The sequence below is a fragment of the Brachyistius frenatus genome, unplaced genomic scaffold, assembly GCF_029030835.1.
Source record: "Brachyistius frenatus isolate BFR_SWC_R1_liver_20210118 unplaced genomic scaffold, ASM2903083v1 Contig_139, whole genome shotgun sequence".
Taxonomy (NCBI): domain Eukaryota; kingdom Metazoa; phylum Chordata; class Actinopteri; family Embiotocidae; genus Brachyistius; species Brachyistius frenatus.
The window spans coordinates 604417-621816 of NW_027210738.1; the positions used below are offsets into that span (position 1 = coordinate 604417).

Consider the following 17400-nt stretch of genomic DNA (forward strand, 5'->3'; position numbering starts at 1 on the left):
TTTTTCTTCTCGTTTCTGTATTTGAATATTTGAGCTTCTCTGCACAGTTTAGAAAGCTGTTTTTACTTTCATATGTTGAAGGCATAAAGTTTTTCTGTGCTCACTGTAAATCTGATTTTTAAGGGGGCGGGCTTACGATCATGGTTTGTGACATCACAAATAGTTTGAAGGCCGATTCCTGGCTCAATTCAACTGACACGAGGATGAGGTGGAAAAGTCGAAGCCTCCGGTGGCACATACACTCAAAATGGACTTTACAGTGTGTCCATCAGTGAGAGGTGAAATATATCTGCATACATTTGAGTTTTTAAATGAGGGAAGTAACATAGAGGTCATTTTAAGGAGGATGATTTCATCCTTTACTGGAAATAGCAAATTTAGACACAAATTAATATTCACATTAGAGTCATTTATATCTTAAAGCCTGGATGTCTGGAGAGGAACTTTCAGTCGTAAATTAGGTAATCGTGTTGAACAAATTATTCTCTGTTTGCAGAAACGGTGTAATTCGAAGAGTTTAACCAAAATATTTACAATAATTATTTAAATTGCCAAACTTTTTGTGAAGCCGACGACATAAACATATGTAACTAACACGGTTAGTTGTGACAAAAGGAGGGGAGAGGGTGGCGGGGGCGTCATTTTACTAAAGACGATGCATTTTCACTTCATTTTGGATCATTATCATGACAATATATATATATATTTTTGTAAATGCTCCATGTGACAATCATTAAACAAGACTTATATTGAATTGGTTTGAATGCCCTCAAAATAACGAGCAGATTAAAGCTGGAGGTGTTTATCTCCTCCTGACTAAACCCGACTCGGTGACTCTGTGTGGCTCGTTCGGCTTAAACCACAAAAGCTGCTCCCTCATTTATATTTCACGGCCCGGCGGAGTGATTTTATCCAGAATCTCCGTCGCGCAGCCGTTATGTGACAACTGAAGTTATTGTAATGAAGGATTACCGAATGTGAAGAAACAGGTACAAAAAAAAAAAAAAGTGAAGCAAACGGGTGATTTAGAAAAGTGAATCTGCAGCCAGGAACCGACGGCGGCTCGATCAAACCAGCGACGAACGCGCATATCTGGTTCCATCAAGAGAATACGCGAAAAAATGCAGTAAATCCCTCATTACGTGGAGTAAACACTGGCGATTGGATACCCTAATTATTTCACTGAAACATAAAAGATTAAGAGGATTAGCTCTTAATGCCGGGCGGCCTTGTACGTTCCGGGATGCTTAAATCAGGATTTGATTGTGTTTGTCTCGGAACTAAAAGCAAAATCAACGCCAACCGTGCTTTCATTGTTATGTTAAAGCTAATCAGAACAACCGGAGGGCCGAGTGTGTTCAGGAACCCTAATTAAGAGTTCGGAAGCACTCGTGCAAAGACAAAAGCATATTTGACAAAGTCGAGGTTCACAGCAGGTTTGAGCGTTTCTAAGCAAAATTTTGTTTTCGAAAATTGATTATTAATCAAATATTCCGACTCATTTGCGCGCATTGACTGTATATCAAAGTGTTCGCAGCTTCCGGGTTTGAAAGATAAGGCCGATGCAGAAATGCCTTGAGCTGCAGTACCACCGAGGGCCACTAGAGGTGGTCGGCTCCAAAAAGCCTCCGGCTCCATTGACTCCCATTCAACTTCTCATAAAAATCCAAGTGCCATACCTTTTTTTCCACGAGGTTTCTCGGTGTTGTTAGCTCCAGTCACTCCTTCTTATTCGTTTTCTGGCGTATCTTACAGTTAGTTACAGCTATCGGTGGGCGGGACGTAGTATCGCCGAGTTTCCAATCAGATTGAGTCATCCCCCCCCAGCTCGTCCAAATATGATCACTTCCCGTTCGAAAACCGCTCCGAACTAGCAAATAAAATTCCGAACCCGAGGCTTCGTAACGGCCGTTCAACAAACCAACGGGTGACGTCGCTGTTGGTTGCCGCTTGCTGGTTGCGCTCAACAAAATTCCAACGAACAACGTGTCCGTCTTCTCCCCCGTGCTATTTAATCGCGGCTAGCGGGCATCTTTTAGGCGCATCACCGCCACCTTCTGACGGGAGTAACGCATTACAACCAGGCGCCGGTAACAACAGCGGAAATGAGGAAGAACGACAGTCGCCTGTACTAATCGATTTTTTTTTAAATATATCATAACGACTATTTGAATATTGGATAATCGCGTCCCATCCCTCTCGTTCACAGAATCAAAGCTGATGACGGAACTTTCTCCGCATTTCCTTCCTGTTCGTCGTCCAAGAAGAGAAACTTTTCTATCCGATTCGAGTCAAAGTTGTCAGTTTGATGCTCTTTTACTGAAAGTAACACCGCCCCCCCCCGCCCCGCCACCCCTCCCGATCCGCCAACAAACTCACACACGAGCGCACAAAAAAAAACAAAAACGGGGAGTTTGCTTTTGTCCAATTTCCCAGTGAAGTTGTCAGTTTGGGAACAAATGCTGAGAGGCAGCACAGTCGGCGTCCGTCTTCCCCGACTCCTCACTCCCAGGACGTCTACCAGCCGTCAGGTTGTTCCAGGCTACACGCACACACACACACACACACACACACACACACACACACACACACACACACACACACACTTCCCTGCTCCTCTTATCGACTATCAGACAGCGAACACCGAGAGCTTTTTGTTCCCGAGCACCTCTCCTTTGTTTTCATTTAGCGCCCCGTTAGCAGCGGTGTGGGAGATTAATAATTGCGGGGGGGGGGGGGGGGGTTTCACGCCGGGGCAGGACGGACGGCCTCGACTCCAAAAAGGACGATTAAATATTCCCGAGGAGAAACACTTTGGCTCTCCGGAGGCCTCGTCCGAGCCGGAGACACCTGTATCTTTTTATTAATGGTTCACTTAGTTCTGCTCTATTAGGCCGCAGCCGGTAAGCAACGCTGTTCTCCGGGTTTGGTTGGCGGGCGGAAAGCGAAAAGAGAAAATCCACACTTTAGGGGCCTCGCAGTTCTTTCACTATTCCTGAAAAAAAAAAAAATGAAAAAAATAAATCTAATTTACAAGGTCTGTTCTGGCATATAATCGTCTCTCCTTGACGAGACTTCCTCCCTTTTTTTTCCCCCCTCATTTGATTTACTGTCTGAATCGCTGGCGATCGCCCTCCGAAGAGACGGCGGTAAAAAGGCAGTTGAGACTCGTGACGACGAGTCTCTGGAAGTGAAGAGGAGGGAGGTCCTGCAGCGCCACGCCGGCTAATAGTGATAAAATACAGCTTGTTAAGCTCGAGAAGCTGCACTTCGCTTTTCAGCCGACGCAAGCCGAGGTCATACATATTGACTTTGCCCCCCCCCTCCTCCTTTCCTGCTGTGAATAGGACTGTCCCCTTAGGCAACTGGCCTTATTAAAAAAAGAGAACTGGTGCACTTTTTCTGAGGAAGACCTTTTGGAAAATGGCACTTCTGGACTTTGTTATGACTGAGCGGTGTGAAATCTCAGCAGCAGTTTAAGAGAAGTCCGGTTTATAAGTGTGTGGGGAGGGTTTCTGGGTAATTGGAGGCACTGGGACTGAAGATCTTAAAGTGGCTCCGAGTCAAACCTGGCTGGCTTTTTCTTTTTTCTTTTTCTTTTAAGAGCACATAACTCAAGTGGTGGACATTTTTCCACGGCAGAAATTTGGACTCATTATAGTCCGACAAGCACCGGCGCAATTAATGATAGCTCAATTTAGGAAGCTGTGAACCCAGCATGCACGAACGCATTAATACACCTGCGCTTCCTCAAAGTCAAAAAAATGTCTGCCGTGAAAACGGTCCATCGGGGACTCGCTGCAGGTTTCCCAGCGTGTCGTCATAATATGCATGTCGGGTGGGGGGGGGGGGATTTGATGGACGGCAAAAAACAAACAAAACAAAACAAACAGATGCCGAACTAGATGAATGTTTCACCTAAAACATGACATAATATATACATAAATCAAACCTGGAATAAGTCGTTCATAAATATATTCATTGTAAATACATGAATATTTATATTTGATTTACATCTATGTAGTTTATACTTGTTTTTTTTATGTTTGTACGGTAACACGTACATACGTACAAACCAGGCAGAATGAAAAGATTGTGTTGCTAATCATAATAATAATGATAATAATAATGATAACAACGTGTGTAGCAGTCAGCTCGGGATTACTCATTGAAATAAATGGTGAACATCCAGCAGCGCTCCCGCCTCGGTGCTTTTTTGCGTTTGAGAAATTGAACCTGCAAAATTATGACATTTTCAAAAAACGGCTCCGTATTACAAATGCAGGACCCTTTATTTTTATTGTTTTCTATTGTGAAGTAAAATGGGGGGGGGAGGGAGGGGGAATTAAGAAAATGTCGATATATTTCTCTCACGGTATCTGTTCTTTTGTTTTTTTTTCTGTTCCCCCGGCGTCGGACAGAGCCCTCGACATGCATGATGTCGGAGTGGATCAGCTGGTCGGCCTGCAGCGTGTCCTGCGGGATGGGGATGAGGTCGAGGGAGCGATACGTCAAACAGTATCCCGAGGACGGCTCGCTCTGCCAGCTCCACACCGAGGAGACCGAGAAGTGCGTCGTCAACGACGAGTGCTGTGAGTTCCGCCGATTCAGTGAAACCGAAAGACAAATGCCCACCACGTAGCCGTCACACGTTTTAACACGCGGAGCAAAAGAGGATTACCGTGAAGAGTTTTTGTGTGGAAGCTGTTCAAATCTGAAAACTGATATAAAATGTAAAAAAAAACAACAAAAAAAAAAACAATCCAGTTGTTTAATCGTGAAAATATTCTCTGGTGCTTATCCGTGTGATTACACTGACTTTAAGTTAATCAAGTTCATATTTTCTAAAAGAGTAGAATTGAAATTTTCTGTATTCTAATTTGAGTCCATTTTTTTTGGGTGATGGGAAGTCGATCTTTGAGGAACCCGCGCCGGACTTTACTCCCAAGAACTACATTTACGATCTCTTCTCAGAAAAATACTCAACGTATAGAGCAAAAGATATGGCGTTGCAGACTGAACTCCCATTACAATCACCAAAATGTATATATATATATATAGTACATACATACGGTGAAGCTATGGTGACAGCGGTGCTGTGAAAACAATTCTTGGATTGCTGCACCTAAATGTTATGAAGATCGGGAAACCTTGAAGCCAATAGCTGCCGGGCATTTATTACTAATTTATTTCTATAAATATGTCATTTTAAGCGCATCATAAAAACAGTTTTTAGTTCCAAGGCTCACCAAGGATGTAATACGCGACACACGGAAACACAAACCTGTAATAACAGGCTTTCAAAACACAACTTTTGACGAGCGCGCGTACGAAGCGAGCCGCCCGCTAACAACGAAGCTGACGGCAAAAGCGGTAATGATTCTGAAAGTTTCGGGAAAAACAACCAGCGAGGAGACTGGACATTTTCTTTTCTTTTTTTGTTTTCCAACACACAAGTTTCCACTGCTCCACACGTCACACTCGGATTACCCACAAGGCCACATTGGTAGAGGAAAAAAGAAAAGAAAAAATCACCTGATTTTTAACGTCTCTGAAGAGGCACTTTTTTTTTTTTCCTTTCTGCGATAAAACTACTGATGAAAACTCGGTTGCCCGATAATTCTCTCAGTCGACTATTTAAAAGCAGCCCGGCAACATTCAAAAACTGCTTGCGTGTTAAAAAAAAAAGAAGAAAAAAACAACAATAATAATGAATAATAAAACAGCGTTTATGTAACAAAACTATGCAGCAGCATTCAAACTCGTACTTGTTATCCTTTAAGAAAACTTCTGTGTTATTTCTCGGGTTAAAATGGGAAGGTCGGATGAGTGAACTTCTTCACTATTATGGGTACAATTTATGGAACTTCTTACCGCTGCGGACAACAACACCGAAGCAAGACGTGAAACACAGATTTAAATCTAAAAGCAATGAATAGAATTAAAAAAAAACAAAAAAAAACGAGTAATCACAGGAATTGTTCACCAGGTGGGGAAGTTGTTTGGCTTTGAGAGTCAAGTTCAAGTTCAAAAACGCGAACGCCAAACTTCACCGAGTGAAAATAACTTCTTCGATTATCAATTCGGTGAAATTAAAAATGACTGCTCATGCAACCCGCACGGCGGCGGAAAGGTTCACGTCTAAAACGATATCCGGCTCTTTCCGCAGCGCCCAGCAGCTGCGTGGTGACCGAGTGGAACGAGTGGGACCCCTGCAGCGCCACCTGCGGGATCGGCATGAGACGGCGCGAGCGCATGGTGAAGATGCCGCCCGTCGACGGGTCGATGTGCAAAACCGAGGTGGCCGAGGTGGAGAAGTGCATGACGCCGGAGTGCCGTGAGTAATTCATTATCGTGCCCGTCGTTATCGCGTTTCTCTCGTCGTACAATCTGCGGCCCGTGCGTCCGCAGACGCCGTCCCGTGCGTGCTGTCGCCGTGGTCGGACTGGAGCGGGTGCAGCGTGACGTGTGGGCGGGGCCTACGGACACGCCGGAGGATGCTGAAGTCGGACCCGGCCGAGTGCGCCGAGGAGCTGGAGCAGACGGAGAAGTGCATGCTGCCCGAGTGCCGTAAGAACTTTGTTTTGTACCGTTTCCGTCGGTTCGATCGGTTTCAATAACGCTTCGGAGTATAATAACTGAGATTAATGGTTGAATTGTCTTTTCCTGTTCATTTTATCCCACTATTAATACTATTTTCTTTATTATACTATCTATACGACTATATCTCATGAATGACAAGAGACATTTATTGGCATTAAATATTGGAACGTGTAAATAAAAAATGGCTTTTAACAGAAATTATGTTAAAAAAAAAAACAAAAAAAAACTTTAAGATAAATTTTTTTAAAAAAAAGCCTTTTTCTGAAATTTAGAGAAAAATACAGACATTGACAATTAGACAATAAACAATGTACTACGCCGGTTGCGTTCATACAGTTGAGTGGATTTTAGCGATTGTTCAAAATGATTATGTTCAGCTCAAATAATCGCGATCAATAATAAATGTGTTGCCACGAGTCAATTAGACCATCTGGTTTCGTAGCGTCTAAAAATGTCCAACAGGTTGCGCGCTAAGCCAACTGCTCGTTTCCTGAGATGTAGGTTATGTTTTTATGTTTGTTTTGAAGGCCTCCTTTTATATCGATTGCCCTTTTTATTGATGCTACTTTCAGGCTCGTCACAAATATTTGATTTATTGTGACAATCACGTGCCGTTTTAACCCGTTTGACTAAAGTCAGCTGTTCATAAAAGTTAATTGTGGTGTAAAATCCTGCTGCTTCGCCACAATTATGATAGTGGGGAAACATCCTGTGGTAACTAGAACTAATTGTCCAGACCGATATATTCGTTTATTTCCGATATAACGGTATCGGTGTATTCTGTAACGGTTGGCTGTGAAGAACAAAATGTCTGTCCCACCTAGATTTGAGATATTTTTTTTGAAAAAAAAAGGTCCCCGTTAAATCATTTGTCGACCCAAACAGCTGACTCGGCCTCCAAAGTCCAGTAATTCTTTAGTTATAACTAAAAACATTGATTAAAACTTTGACAGACTGCAAAAAAAAACAAAGACAAACAAAAAAACACATTAATTTGAAAACAACTACACAACAGACCTGTTAATCAGTGAATTCCTCCAGGACGTACAAAAACAGCGGCGCCGACACATTTTCCGGACATAAATCACAAAGCTGCTCCCCATCTGCGAGATTTATTCTCCTCGCCCGCAGTGTGGTTCAGTAATAATTCAACATGGGCCCCTGTCACTCTCCCTCAGACGTTTGGTAATATGTAGAGTCATATGTCACGGTGGGGGAAAAGGTGGAAACTTGCGGAGCGGAGGGGAACGGCGGAGAATTGAATAATACATTAGTTATTAACAGATAAGAGTCGGGGAAGGGGGCAACGTTAACAAACAATTTCTGTTTACTCACCACAATGTATGGATTTAATGTAAAAAAAAATACATTTAAAAAATGTAATCCCCAATTGGTTTCCCCTGAAGTCAGCTGTCATGCAGTCCGAGTCATATTTCCAGCAGGGCTGCTGTTAAAAGATCCATTCGGCTTGTTTCGGTTATTGTTGGGAGTATTTGACGGCTGTATGTGTACGTGTGGCGGTGTTGGCTGTAAAAATGGATGCATCTTCCAACCATTTTTCCTCACGATATAAAATGCAAAGCTGGCTTTCTGACATCTTATTGAAATAAACTTTATTGGAGTCGTTACTGGACCAAAAAAAAACTAAATTGCTAACTTTTAGTGAGAGCATCAAATCTGCAGGTTCTGGCTGTGAAGGAAAGCACAGTGTACAAGTTTAATAAAAAACATTAAAAAAAAAAAACATATCGTCTGTCCAGCTTTCTATAACACGGAACTGATTAATGATTCGTATGAAAGTATTCGGGCGTCAGCGTTTTAAAGGTTGGTCTCATGGAGGCTGTAATAGAACAACCCTTGATGGGACGCACACATTGAGTTTATCAACTCTACAAGCCTAAATGTTTTACTTGTATGTTTTTTTTTAAATTATTATTATTATTATTATTATTATTATTATTATTATTATTATGTCAACAAGTCTCAAACTTTATTTTCTGCCTCTCTTCATCTGTTTTTCTTTATTCCCTCCTCTCAGCCGTCGACTGCATGGTCTCCGAGTGGTCCGAGTGGTCCGAGTGCAACAAGTCCTGCGGTAAAGGACACACCATCCGGACCCGCATGGTCAAACTGGAGCCCCAGTTCGGGGGCAGCGCTTGTCCCGAGACCATCCAGAGGAAGAAGTGCAAGATCAGGAAGTGCCGGACAAAAACGAAGGAGGAGCGAGGAGGAGGAGGAGGAGGAGGAGGAGGAGGAAAGAGGAGGCGACGGGGTAAACAGGGAAGAGATGCTGCCGTCGAGGAACAGCCAGGTGGGTTGTGGGAAATCTGTTAAATCCGCCACAAGTAATATTTATACATTTTAAATGAAACAATCGTTATTATTGGTGGTGAATGCTGAATTTTGACCAATGAAAAGATTTTTTTTTTTTTAACGCATACGATTTATAATTTCATGAAAAAGTATAATCCGTTGAAGTATACTTGAAATTTAAAAAACTGAAATCCGTTCTGGCCTCAGTTTAAGCACATAATAATCAATATTTCCCCTCCGATTCTCTCTGGTACGTACGGAGGCCCCGAGAGCTCCAAGCACTTTAAGAAAACATGCAAATAAACAATATTAAACTAAAAAAAGAAAATCTGTAAAAAAAAAAAAAAAAAAGAAAAATAAATACATTTAAAACCACAAGCAAGCGTCGAACAAAGAAAATGCCGGAAAGTGAGAAAACACAAGCAAACACAGAAATACTACAAAATAAAACTAAAATAAAGCCCAGATTCTAGTATTTAGTCCAAGTTTTTGTAGGCGTACAAAAAGTAGCGCAAATTATACGCAGCAAAATCGATTTTGCCAAATAATCTGGCCGACACGGATGAAACAGCCAATCGGACGTCGGTCGCTGTGAGTTCAGTGGTTTGGTTGGAATTGCGTCCCAAGTTAGCAAACTTTAGGTCGCACGCAGCGATAAGGTAGAAAATGTTGAAGGAGAAATACCGAACGAATGTCGAAGACTCGGAGACCGCACGAGGCCACGATTATTAAGAGAAGGAAAGCGGTAAAAACTGGATTTAGTTATTGCGCGCAGATAATAGCGAACATGTAAATAAAGTTATTTGGGGCAAAATTGAATTTTGCTGACTAAAATTACATCTTTCTTGAAATAAATACCCCAAAAATCTTCTGTGCTCAAAGTGTCTGATTGCATTTTCAACTTGTCCCCCCCACCCCCCCTATTGTCCATTACTTGGTCCCAACAGGTTGCCGGATGCAGCCGTGGACCAGCTGGACGGACTGCACCAAACCGTGCGGAGGAGGCATCCAGGAGCGTTTCATGACGGTGAAGAAAAGAGCGAAGGGCAACGGGATGGCAGGCTGCAAGGACCGCAAGGAGATCCGCGCCTGTCACGTTCATCCCTGCTAGGGGGCGCTACTGAGCTACGAGTAGGGATGAATTACCCGGGATGTGAAAATATGGGTTTCATGACGAACGATGATGGGGATCGACTTTTTTTTTTTTTTTTTTTATAGTGAAAGGGAGGTGAGGTGAGTTGAAGGGGTTTCGTACTTTGGAAGAAAAAAAAAAAATGACGAGTTTAGGAGAGAAGGGGGAAGGAAAAGAGGGAAGGAAAGGAAGAAGGTGATGACGACGTGTTTAGTGAAGCCATTGTAGACATTTAGTTAAACAGGGCTGACTTTTATTTTTGACCACAATGGAAGTATTAGAAAGTATAATGTCTGTGTCCTGCAAAAAAAACAAAACAAAAAAAAACTTGCATTTAACTTCCCCACCGACTCAAACTTGTTCATTTATCTTCAGAAGGTTTTTTTTTTTTAGGGCTCCGGTGTAAGAAAATCGAGCTGAAAAACCTGCAATTAGGATCTTGATATTTTCTGGGAATTTTTACGCCAAAATCGGCCTCCGTTTTCTGGGGAAAAATATCAGCAGCGTTTTTTTTTTTCTCGTACTTAAAGAATAAAAATGAAACCTCGTTAACGCTCCCACATAACGTCCCGAGATTTCATTTGACCCTTTAAATCCCATTATTACGACACTACGACTGGATCTACCTTTTGTTCTTCCCCCCCAGTTAGAACTTTCTCCAGGTTATTGTTCGTGGCCCAAAAAAAAAAATTCACACTTTCTTGCAGAGATTTTTCGCAAAAAAGTTATAATTAAATAAAATGAATAAAGTTATTGTTCTCGCGCGCACATTTCAGAATAACATCAAAACATTTAAATAAAGATTCTTTCACGATCAATCAATTAGCAGCTTTAAAATCCAACTTCACCGTCGGTGAAAAAGTCCCACTGGAAACACTTCTTTGGCGTTTCAACGGTCTTCTTCGCTGTTTTCCCCGAGTCTTTGGTGGAAATCGCAAAAGACTCACACGTGTAAGTAGTCGCAAAACAACTCATTATAATTTATATAAAACTTATCATATTTATTACGGTTATTGCTTCCCCGCCCTGAACCGCAGTCGCGAAACTTTTTGATCGAACCTCGTATAATATTTTAAGTTACTTAATCGAAAACTACAACAAAAAGAGGAAATTCAAGATTTGTATAATGATTTTTTTTTTTTTTTTTTTTTTTTTGCAAGACATGGATGCCAACACAGGAAGTCTGTAAAGACTTGTGGATGTATTGCACATCTGATATCTAACCAACACGTATAAATGACAGTTATGTAATTACTAAAAAAAAAAACACACAAAAAAAACCTACTTTCCCTAATACAGAGACATTTAAATGGAGATGTTTTATACTGTTAAAATTAGTCTTTCTATACTGTACTGATGTTTCTCTGTCGTTTCAGCTGATGTAGCATTAAACCCGCGATAGCTCTCACTCTGTCAGAAGACTTTATTTTAGCATGTGCAAAGATGATTATTTTTGTTTTCCCGTTGTTTTGGACATTACGCTTTTATCAGCTGTAGTTGTTGTCTTAATACGAGATAGCTAAATGACTCTATCTGCCTTTTGTTGGTTTCCTGAAGACACAAAACCCGACGGAGCCGTAGAAGTGTCGCGTCTAACAACGTGTGTGCCGAAGAAATTAGTGGATATAGAAGTTTCTACGGTATTAAAACCTGTAGGATAGCTCAACATACAGTAGACTGTTACCGGGGGCCTTGGTTACGACACACTTTTATTTCCATGTGTTGTTGGATTTTTTTTTTTTTTTTTTGAATTGCGCTTTTCATTGTGTCGCCATGGTGATCTGTAAAATCGATAATTTCTTTTTTAGGATTACGTAGCATATTATGTTGCAGTTGTTTGTTTTTTTTCCTGTTTCAAGAAGAATGTCATCACCAAAGTTGTGTTTTCTGTAGACGTTTTCTCCAACTTTTTTTTTTTTTTTTTTTTACAGGCCTTTTTCTTTTATTTTTTGACTTTTTCTTTTGCCTCTGTATCACGTGACTATTTTGTAAGAAACCACCTTTACAATAAAAAAAAACTTTAAATGTGCAATTCCTGTTGTTATTGAACTGGTTTTGTTAATGAATCTTAAACTTTTTTTTTTTTTTTTTTTTTCTTTTTTGCATTTTATACTTCAGTTTAGTTTAAGGAGGAAAAATACCAACAAACACAGAAAAGTCGGCGGGAATATCGCTGTTAAAAAGAAGTAAGAACACACGAACAAAATACCCGTCACACAAACAGATTTTTTTTAAAACGGGTGAAATAAAGAAAAAAAAATAGAAGCAGAAATAAAGGTATATTTAATACGCTGTATAAAGTGTATAAACGGTCTAAAGCGTAGCCTACTGGACATACAGTACGCAATAAGATATTACACTAGTCCTATTGATTTATCAGCCAATATTGTCCTATAACAGATACATCAGTATATGTGTGTATGTTGGCTGATATGAAAACTTGTGGGAATTTTTTCTGTTTTTCATATATATATATATATATATATATATATATATATCATTATTATATTCCCAGTGCAGTTCACTGTTTCAGTGCACTGATGTCATTTTGCACAACAAAGTTCATCAATAAAATGGAAAATATGAGGCCTCAATCACATATCTTTGTCACAGATGAAAATTTGATAGCTACATTTCGGGCAATATAACAAAACTTGATTTACTTCCTAATACTGGTATCAGCAGTATTGTCAGGCTCTAGTAAACAATCAAACAGTTGACAGCTGAAGTATATTAAGTGTAAAGAACCCAGATGCAGTGTACGAGTACAATTATATGTACAACGAATATTACATGACAGTATGGGAGCAGTCACGTCATCATGGAGGAGTCCGCTTTTCTTTTTTGTGTGTTGTACTGACGGTTTCACGCCACTAGATGGAGACACAAGACCGGATAAATCCTGTCAGTGATGATGTTTCGATATCTATCCTGGAGGTGAAATAAATATGTACCCTGCCAGACTAAAGGGAATGCCTCGTTTTATAATCAGAAAATGGACATACTATATAATACATATATAATCTATTGAAAGATGTATTGAAATATTTGCAGCTGACTTTAAGAAGAACAGTCAACATAAAAACAACAGAGATATCCTGATTTTTCTTTAGTTGTTTTTATGGACCGATGTAAAAAAAAAAAACAAAAAAAACACTACATTTCCCATAATGCAACTCACTTCTCGCCTCTTTTGCTGAACCTACATCAAATGCCCTTGCCTTCAAAAACCCACACCCTGGGCTCACACTGCACGCCCAACCTGACATATCCCAGATGACATCACTATGACAACAGCAGTCCAAAAATCCCCACACAATCGATTACTCAGCATCTTTTAAACACTACGCACTTCTGGTGACTCGTGAATATAAAAAAATATAAGTGGCCTTCCCCTTTAATAACCCAAACAAAAAGGCACAGGGGACCACAACGCAAGAATTGCATGTCGACTCGTAAACATAATAAACCGAAGACTAATATGTCAAAAGCTCCGCCTCCTTGTTTAAGCGACGAGACTTCCGAGTGTCACGAAGTCAGCCCGCACATCACGGGTAAAGGATGCTCATGAATAATAGACGGCCAGATGAAGTACAACAGACGTTTTTAATCTACTGATGATCAATATTGAATGATGTTTTGCAGCCGCCGGGGGGCGGCGGCGGCGTTTCAGCTCGTACGGCGAGAGCGACAATTATTAGACGCGCTTTCGGCTTCAGATGTGATGCACGATAACGACTGCAGCCGCTTCTCCTTGGAAAAAATACAAACTAAACCAAAACCTCAGAGACCGGAAACCTTATCCGAGGATGAGCCTCCTGAAGCAAGTCAAGGACTTTTTGATAACACTGTTCAGATATTCAATAATTCAACCTTTTTGACCTTCCAAAAACTCGTGCCATTTTTTTTTTTTGTTGTATTTTTTATTTTATCTCATGGAAAGTAGCGTATGTTGGGGTAATGGGTTGCTGCACAAATGTATGGAAAGCGATGCATAAGATATTGACTACGGGATGTTTAATCAAAGGGTGCTGATGAAATATCGAATTCACCACGGGAGGGGTGTGTGTGTGTGTGTGTGTGTGTGTGTGTGTGTGTGTGTGTGTGTGTGTGTGTGTGTGTGTGTGTGTGTGTGTGTGTGTGAGTACAGCGTATGGGAGGTTAAAACAGTGTTCTCTGAAGCAGATGAAATTACATATTTATAAGATTTCGTACACATGAAAGCTGGGGACCGACTGAGGACACTGCGCTTCCCCACCTTATACCGGAAACCTGACTGCACCAGGCATGTCAATCAAACCAGGACCCCCTCCAGCTTTCTAGTACTTTCTAGCTTTAAAAAAAAAAAAAAACACAGAAGTTCCCAAAACGTGAACTCATAACCAGCAATTAGTTATAAGTGATCGTTATGCTTTAGAGTTTCTGAAACATGTTCTTTAAATCGTGCTTTAGTTGCCAGCTGTCGCCATCCACAATAAAAGTCAAATAAAGAAGATTGCGTTCAATTCCGGATTGATTTTTGTGAAGAGACAGGCTGGTTTTGTTGTATTGTTTACAGGGTAAATAAGAAAAACAAAAACAAAAAAACAACAGAAACATGGTCAGAAAATCTACCCAAGAAAGTTTGGTATCCAATATTTGATGTTTTGATGCTCCATTCTGCACCGGAGAAGTCAGGAAGGGTTATGAATAGCAGTGTATATGTATATATATATATATATATATATATATATATATATATATATATATATATATATATATATATATGTGTGTGTGTGTGTGTGTGTGTGTGTGTGTGTATAAAACATGATGTGTAAAATATTGACAAAGTGCCATTTCTATATTTCTGTATCTGTATGATCACAGGACGATGTGTCATTGATGTGTGACTCATGTATGAGAGCGATTCATCACTAAATCACTTTGATTTAAAAAAATAAATAAATAAATTAAAAAAAACACCCACCTACATGCTATTCTTGGCATCACCATCGGAGCTCCATAATAATAATATTAATAAGTATTATTATGATATAAATAATAATAAAACACCTATTTGTTTCTGTGCTCTGTTGTTCTGTATCTAATGTCTTTTTTTGTTTCTTTCAAACGCTCTCGACGTATTTAAGTTGTTTTAGATCACGTCTTGATATCTGACACTAACATTTAACTTGAACTTTTAAAGTTTTGATTTAAACGGCTACATTATTGTGCTCATTTGTAGGTGATGTTTGACTTTAATCGTTGTTGACGAGGCTACTCTGTTTTTTTATTTAATGCTCATACATAGTGTCTTCTTTGTATGGGATAGTAGTAAAAAAATACTGAATTTATCGATTATTGATCTATTTATTTACTTATTAAAGAGTATTTGCACGAGGACTTTTAGCATTGCTTTATTACGAATGTTAATTGATCCCTGATTATTTATTTATATATTTGCTTATATCACTTTTCTGCCACCTCTTCATTTGCTGTTTTTTTTCTTTTCTTATAGGGATGAGAGGTAGCCGTGGCAACTGATTTGAATAACATTTGAATGTTACATGACAATAAACGTGACCATCACTTTTGCAGATTGCACTGTGTTCAGATTTCGATGGCCATATTGCGTCATACCGTCACGTCTGGTTTTATATTTATTTTATTTTTATATGATTATTATACATCGGACGTGCTGCCATAAAGCATGCAAAGTCTACAATGCTTGCAGATATAAACGTTTCACTGCAATTAAGAGTACCAGTCGGTCCCCTGAACGCAACTGCGTCGAATCAGGTGTTTCTAATAGCACCGGAGGGCACGCGGCGGAGCGGCGCCGTCACTGACCGCGCGAGGAGCATTCAGGCACGCATTAACTGCGCCGGGAAAACCGGGAAACTTAAGTTATTTGCCGGTAAATTATCAAAGGTTCGGGCATAACTGGTCACTTACCGCAGGTCGACTCTCCTCTCAGCCTGTTTCCCGCGGCTTCCCGTTCAAACGGAGGGCAGCGGGCCAATCAGCCGCTTTAATACGCCCGAAGCGGTGCGCCGTTTTTGTGACGTCATCAGTACGTTTATTCAAAAATAAAAACAATAAAAATTTTGCTGAAATTATACACGAATGAACAAGTGCTCAAGCACAGATGTCTGTTGTACGTAACATGAAATATACAGGTCAGGAATGTCCTAAAATACGCAGAAAAATCGCCTGATTTTACATAATAATAATAAACTTTATTTGTATGGCATCTTTCATGCAAAGAAATGCAGCTCAAAGGGCTTTACAGCAAGAGAATTACATGCAGTGTTTCACATAAAACCAGATATAAAGGAACATTTAAAAAAAAAATACAGAACAGAAATGAGATGCATAAGATATGTTTTTTTTTTTTTAATCATTAATCACTGTTTCACCTAATACCAGCGTTTCATCTTGCGTCTTTAACGCTCTCCTCCCACTTTTGCTCCGCCACGTCTGCTTTGTTCCCAACGGAAAAACTGGGACACAGAAATAGTAAGATGACACAGCAAAAAAAAAAAAGAACATAGACCAGAAAATTAAAAATAGAACGTAAACATTTGAGGTTACGTAAACTCGACGCAGCGGATTCAACGCTGGTGAGAAACAAGTTGGATGAGAGTCGGTGGAATATTGCAGCCTGCACTTTGAATGAGCTGCTATTACTCACAAGATGAGTTATTTATAAATGTATTTTTGCCAATATTATGAGAACATTTTGTGCTTCTGCTGTCACTTAAATACTTTTATGCTTTGATTAAAAAAATATTTAAAAAAAGATTGTAGTGCTCAGAAAGTTACAGAATCATAAAACAAAAGTCTGTGGACAGATGTTAAATAATGATAGATGAATTTAAAAAATGCTGGAGTGGAATAATACAAAAATACTGGAGTCAAAATGAACATGCTCGTAATATTTAGCAGGTACGATCTTCACCGTCTTAGTTCACCGTCACTGATATCGTATTAAACACTAAAGTGCAGCGTGTGTCTTCGGTTGAGCTGTTATTTGGTAAAACCAGTGAATAATTTTTGCCCTGGTGACTAGAAATTCATCCCGTGGGGAACATGAATTTTGTTGTCGCAAATTGAGGGTAAATACGGGAAGTAATTGAGACGTCTTACTAAAAAAGACACAAATGAAGCCTCGTGATGGCAGAAAAGGAAGTGAGGGGATTAGTATGCATCCTCCCGGGACCATGACTGTAATTGTGTACAAATCTAATAGATAAGTAATCACTGACTTGCTGGTGCTGCCAGATATGGAGTCACCAAAGTTATGAGGATTCGACCTCTTGGCAGTCTTGATAGAAATTTCATGGCAGACCACCTCCAGCTGTTGTTGACAC

General features: G+C 40.1%; 1 protein-coding gene across 1 annotated transcript in view; it reads left to right on the forward strand.

Moving 5' to 3' along the window:
* The window catches only part of spon1b (spondin 1b), a 72632-nt gene extending 61431 nt beyond the window's left edge, over positions 1 to 11201 (forward strand). Inside the window, exons 12-16 of the mRNA XM_069715192.1 lie at positions 4422 to 4592; positions 6170 to 6337; positions 6412 to 6570; positions 8642 to 8914; positions 9864 to 11201. Of these exons, the coding sequence (XP_069571293.1) occupies positions 4422 to 4592; positions 6170 to 6337; positions 6412 to 6570; positions 8642 to 8914; positions 9864 to 10027 (935 nt within the window). The 3' untranslated portion in view covers positions 10028 to 11201. The remainder of the gene's footprint in view (positions 1 to 4421; positions 4593 to 6169; positions 6338 to 6411; positions 6571 to 8641; positions 8915 to 9863) is intronic.
* Positions 11202 to 17400: the final 6199 nt, after the last annotated feature.